Source organism: Varanus komodoensis, unplaced genomic scaffold (assembly GCF_004798865.1).
Source record: "Varanus komodoensis strain SLA01 unplaced genomic scaffold, ASM479886v1 scaffold8, whole genome shotgun sequence".
Lineage (NCBI taxonomy): Eukaryota > Metazoa > Chordata > Lepidosauria > Squamata > Varanidae > Varanus > Varanus komodoensis.
In genome coordinates this window covers 18,117,431-18,123,430 of record NW_025336481.1, presented here as the reverse complement: position 1 = coordinate 18,123,430, position 6,000 = coordinate 18,117,431, and the positions used below count along the sequence as shown (strand labels likewise).

At 40.3% G+C, this 6,000-nt stretch overlaps 1 protein-coding gene across 1 annotated transcript in view; it reads right to left on the bottom strand.

The window, feature by feature from the left end:
- Positions 1 to 1,076, bottom strand: part of RBX1 (ring-box 1) — a 7,651-nt gene extending 6,575 nt beyond the window's left edge. Inside the window, exon 1 of the mRNA XM_044454959.1 lies at positions 821 to 1,076. Coding sequence (XP_044310894.1) covers positions 821 to 898 — 78 coding nt within the window. The 5' untranslated portion in view covers positions 899 to 1,076. The remainder of the gene's footprint in view (positions 1 to 820) is intronic.
- Positions 1,077 to 6,000: the final 4,924 nt, after the last annotated feature.

The following is a 6,000-nucleotide window of genomic DNA, read 5'->3' as shown; positions in this document are numbered from 1 at the left end:
TCAGCTTTACAAAACTTATACCATCTAACCCCATTAGGTTCTTTTTTTCTTCACAGAGCCTGTAGGTACTCCTAAGTTAGCTGGCTACAATGACAATTATTTCCCAACAGCACAAACTGAGACCTTCAAGATCAATTAATGAGATGGAGAAACGTATTTGATAACACGTTCAGTTTATGTAATCTCATTTTGTAAGCCATTACTGTCACAGTTAATATTTTCAATACATTAACTAGTTAAAAAAGGAAATGGAGCTCAAACTATTCACTGGTGTAAAGTAAAACTGAGACAGAAGAACCAATTTCCTGATCCTCACGTGTCTGACTTCCACAGCCGCCAAACCACCCCCCGCCCCGAACAACCAAAAGTATAACGCAATAATCCCATCATTATTTTACTACAAATAGCTCAAATTAAAAAACAGTGAAGATAACGCCCAAATAGGATCTATATTACAGAAACCCCCAAATGATGTAAAGCAGACTTCGTACACTGTGTACAACTTTGCTTTTGTATCATCGTGACCTTGTCTTTATAAATTATAACGCTTAGTAAAAAACAAGTCCACCTCTGACTCTCCCTATCATTCCCCTATCCCGCCGTTTTCTCCATATTACTGTCACTAGGCAACAAGCCTCTCATTTATTGGCTTTTCTCATTACGACATGCGTAAATCCTCCCCCAACCCAGCCGGAAGACCTGTGCACAAAGCTGAGTCAACCACAGATCCCGCCCCTTCGTACAAATGAAAAGAATAAGAACCCAGTCCCCATGAACAATTCACATACAGACACCTTTCTAGAAATCCCACTCTCCCCACCTTCTTCACTTCGAAGCGCTTTTTGCCGGCACCACTATTGGTACCACTCGGAGTATCTACATCCATCGCGGCAGCCATTTTGAATACGCAAATCCCGACCACGTTCCTTCAGCGCGCATGCGCGTGATTCAGAGGGGAGGTGCAAGATACTTCCGCTGGCTTTTTTTGTGTTTTTCCTCTGTCCTCGGCCGCTACCCCCGCCCCTTCTACAAACAGGTGTGTGCGAGAAGGGTGGTGTAGAGGAAAGGCCTGGTCACGTGCCGTTAAAGGCGCTGGTTAGGGCGGAGTCCGTTATGCAGGGTCTTGCGTAGCCTTCGTCTTCGGTTGTCTCCGAGTTGCCCAACCCAAGTCGGGGCGGGGGTAGAGGGGACGTGAGGGAGGGAAGAATGAGGGAAGGGCCCTGCAAAGGTTTATTTAAAGAGATAACTACGAATTGTCAGTCGGTTAACTCAGAAGCGAGAAAGACCGAATAGTGTCACCCTAGACGCCTAAAGCCCGTGACTTCGGCGCCAGGGTTGGCTCACACTTCGGTGGCCCTTACCAATGCCTTTCGCTGAATCAGAATATGAATTAAAAGCAGGCCTTTGAAGTGGGGGGGCTGCTAGAACCCCATGACTCCATAATTATACCCCATAATGCTGTCCATCCATTCGTCCGTTGCACTAGCTCACAAAGCCTTAATTAGGATGACTAATCCTTACTAAATCAGTGGCGTCGTTCAATTTTCCAGCATCCATTATTCGCCTTAAACATCGCATACAGCGCCGCCCGCGTCCCCAAATCGCTAGTTGGCTTTGTCTTCGGCAAAGGTGCGGTGCAAATCCGCCCCCTCTACGAAATCTGCATTACTGGGTTATGATGGATCCTAGGACTAACTGCCTTTACGGCCCAGGCCAAGCATAACAATGTTTACTCCAAAGAAAGTCCCTTAAGAGTTGAACGGTGCTTCGAATTAGGCAAAGCTTAAAAGGGGAACTGAACATAGCCCATCCTATGCATATTTACACGTAAGAAGGTCCAGCTGAGCGCAGCGAGGCTTTCCTCCTCCAGGTCTTGCATTTGAACGAACATTTCCATGGTCTCAGTAGAGGTAAAAGCATACCACCGTTCTTAAGTGGCTTTGGTTATCGGGGCAAGGGGGTGCTTCTGTCCAGAGGTGTATCAACGGAATCCCTGTGAACTTCCAACAAGTCACACTAGTAGATCTTAACCCGTGTATTGTCACTCTTCTGGAATTTGCCATCACAACAGATGGAACTGACCTGGTCCTCTCACAACAGTCAATGAAGGAGGGGAAAGCGCAAACAGAACGCCACCATTACACTTGCTTGTTAATGAACAAAAAGCCACAATCCTACGGATGCTTTAAATCCCCACTGAACTTAATGGAACTTCTTTATGAGTAAACATGTATAGGTTTAACCTTAACAGATGACTTAATCTATCTTGTACCAGCAGTCCAAAGAGTGTATGCATAAACATAACTGCTGCCTATGAAGATTTCTGTGGAAACCTGCTTCAAATACATTTAAAATACAGTCCAACCTGTATTTTTAAATGGAAATTTTAAAAAGCTTTGCAAATATTTTGTAATCCTTTGTCCAATTTCCTTTGATTACATTCAGTTGTAGGAACCTATTGCTTTTAATTGTTTTAACAGGCTGCTGCAACCCTTAAGGATTTTGATTTTGAATTTCAAGGTGCACTAATGAACTTTCCTATTGTTGCTTTTAAATTTGCCTTGTGCTTATCTGTTCTTAAGTGGCTGTTTTTCACCTATTGGATTTTTAAATGTATACACTGTTTTGAATGCAATCCTATACCTGTAAGAAAGCCCTGTTAAACAGAATGGGACCTCTGAAATAAAAATACATAGGATACACATGCACTGGTATTGGTGTAAATTATGTATTACTACATCTCGACATTTAACAGTGGCCTTGTGAGACCCTGGCCTGAAAAAAGGGATGCAAATAATTAAAAATAAATCTCTAAAATAGTTGGGGATTTGTAAAATGGAGATTAAACAAATGACAAAAACACTCTAAAACCCCTTTCCAGATGAGTATGTGCAAATTTCTAGCTTGTCTAAATATCTGTGTTGCTGGAGTAAATTAGCTAACATTCCAAGAATGTGAAGAGAGCAATGGAGAAAAACAAGACAAGGAATAGGGCAAGAGATGCAAAAGGCCAGATACCCCATACATACTTTGGGCTGCAATCCTACATATACCTACCTGGGAGTAAGCCCCACAGCGGGATTTATTTCTGAGTAAATATGCATAGGACTGCCTGTGTAACAGATTGCTGCAGACAAGTCTCTATGCATCCAAGTCTCAATGCATATCAAGGACTTTATAAATGGTTGACAATGGTTTCCAGAAGCCTTAGTAATGTCTACTTCACATTTCAGAAGGAACATATAGTCATGCATGTATTACTACAGTCTGTTTATTGCCAGCTTGTAAATTTTAGGATTTAAATAAGAAATAGGACAAAAGTATTTGTCACATGGAAGATGTATACATTTCACAAATATGATGTATAAAATAATGAGTGTATACAGAACATTAAAATAATGAAAGTGACAGGCAGAGATATTAGCACTAAAAATATGCAATAGGAAGGCATCTCACATGATGCCTTCCTACTGGATATTTCACATGATCCAGGCATCTCACATGATCACTTTCTCTTTCTTGGAAATACTTCCATTAGGTAAGTATTGGCTCTTGACCAAGTCTTTGTAAACTGCCACCACCACTAGTCCTGAGGATAAAATTGAGCTGGCTAATAATAAACAATATATAAAAGCATAGTATATTAAGATGTGTAACACAATAAAACTATTAAAATATTTTGAGCAAAGAGAGCTGATGATCACTATCACTTCATGTAAGCAAGAGGCAGTATAACTTGCAATATGCGTTCTATTAAGAAGAATATAACAAGAACCATCAACAAAGAATTCACAGTGTGTCAAAACAGGGCTTTTCTTTCCCAGTTTCTCAACTAGAAACGTGGGATGTTACAGAGGGGCTAGTGGTATGGATCAGGATTCCCTGTGCTAAAAGGGATTCTATCACCAGTGAATGCCTTGTGTGGCCTGTCAAGAACGCAGATATTACAGTATGAAGGGAAGTTCAGGCTTTCTTCTTTAGATCCTTAATCTAAAAGTCCTCAGGGATTTGAGTCAACAATTCCTGTTACAGCAAGGAAGAGTCAACTTTTTCTTCCAGTGACTAAAGCTACTATCAAAGTGGAGTATGATTTTTTTTCAGTATTTACAAATATAGACCATCAGATGTACATTGGATGATGGTATCCAATTTTTGAAGGTGGTTTTGGCTTAACAAATGCAGGGAAATACAGGGAAATAAAAAGGATTATTCAGTAGTCAGAGAACCAATTGTCACAGACTGGCTGGGAGAAAGTGTGTATTATCAGTTTCTCTTCTATTTTTACAAAAGAGATGCCTTGCTCAATTGATAGCTGATTAGAAAGAGAAAAGAGATGATAATATATTGCTTTTTCAAAATAAAAGAGAGAAAATTTAGTCCTCAGATATCTCTCCCCAACAGAAATTATTAAATCTCCTTCAACCAAGCTATAATTTTTCCCAAAATGCAGATGTTCAATGGACACACACCTCCAATTGGCACAAACCAAAAGGAGATGCAGACAAGCAAACTAATCACAATTTCTTTTGCATACTAACAGCAGAATTACTTGTCAGAATACTCTCCTTTTCCCCTCTGTCCCTGCCACATGTTACTAAAGAATAATAATAAATGTGAGCATGTTGGTGCAACACGGTAGCAAGCGATTCCACCTGGGTTTGCATGTCATAATAAACTCTGGTGCCTAGTTGCTGCATCTTGAATGTTCAAATTAGTGATGCCGGCAATCACTTATTTTTTAGAAGTTTATTTTATTTTTTATACCATAAAACTTGAAGGGATTACCCTTGGATGCATCTGTGCTGTATCCTCACAGAGGAGAAGCTCAAAATTATACTGCTTAGTCATAAGGTCTTTCTTTTTACAAGAGTGTAACAATCTAATCAGTGTTGTTATGATAGATATCTGTACAGACTCATCAGAAACTGGAAATATTTACAGGAATGGTTACCTTCAGTGGAGCTACTGGTAGAAAGCTAGACACTTCTCATTTCATGGATGCTTTTGGATAATTGAAACAATCATTTCTGTAAGGGTAACATCTCAGTTCACAGCCTGTAATTAGATCAGAAAAACCTAATACAAAACACGGATGTCCTGCAGCAGTTCAGAGAGATTAATTCTTATATAAATTGGTGCATTTTGCAAACAAAGGTGGAGGGAAAGCAATAACTGAATAGAGACTGAAAGACCAGAGGGCCACTGGGTCCAATCCCCTGCTCAGTGCAGGACTCCAGGTTAAACCATCCCTTTCAGATGGCTGTCCAGTTGCATCCTCAATGCCTCTTGTGTGGGAGAGATCAGAATCCCCTTGGGTAACTGGTTCCATTGTCATAACGCTCTAACAGGAATTTTTTTCTAATGTTCAGCTGGAATCTGTCTTCTGTAACTTGAGCCCATTATTCTGTGTTCTGCATTCTGGATGACTGAGAAGAGATACTGTCCTTACTTTTTGTGACAGCCTTTCAAGTACTTATAGAGTGCTATCATGTTTCCCCTCAATCTTCTAAGAAATGGTGGGGTTGATTCTTGTCTGGTCTCTGTTTTTAATTTGGCCTTTTTTAATGGCAATTTATTATACAAAGTTTTCAGTGGCTTGGATGTTCACGTTATTCTTTTATTCACATAAAGGACAAGTTTGCATGTGTGAGCTCTTCATGGGGATGGTCCACACCATGTCTAGTTGACTGTTTGGTGCATCATACATTGTTCCATGAAGAGCTCAGTTCTCTTTTCCCCTCAGTTCTTGTGGAAGTATCTTAGGGAGCTTGGTAGGTAAAACCCATCTTGTCTTTTCTTTCCATTGCAATTGCCACCCCTTTTCAGTAGCTGCTACTACTCCTTTCCATCTTCTTTCCTTCTGGAGGCTTTTCATGATGTCTCCTAGTGACAACCTTCTAAAGTGCTCATGCAGAACACTTCAGTGGTATCACTAATTCACCACTTCAAAAAAATAGAAACCAGAAATATGTATAAATGTTTTTGCCATATTAAAGGGAT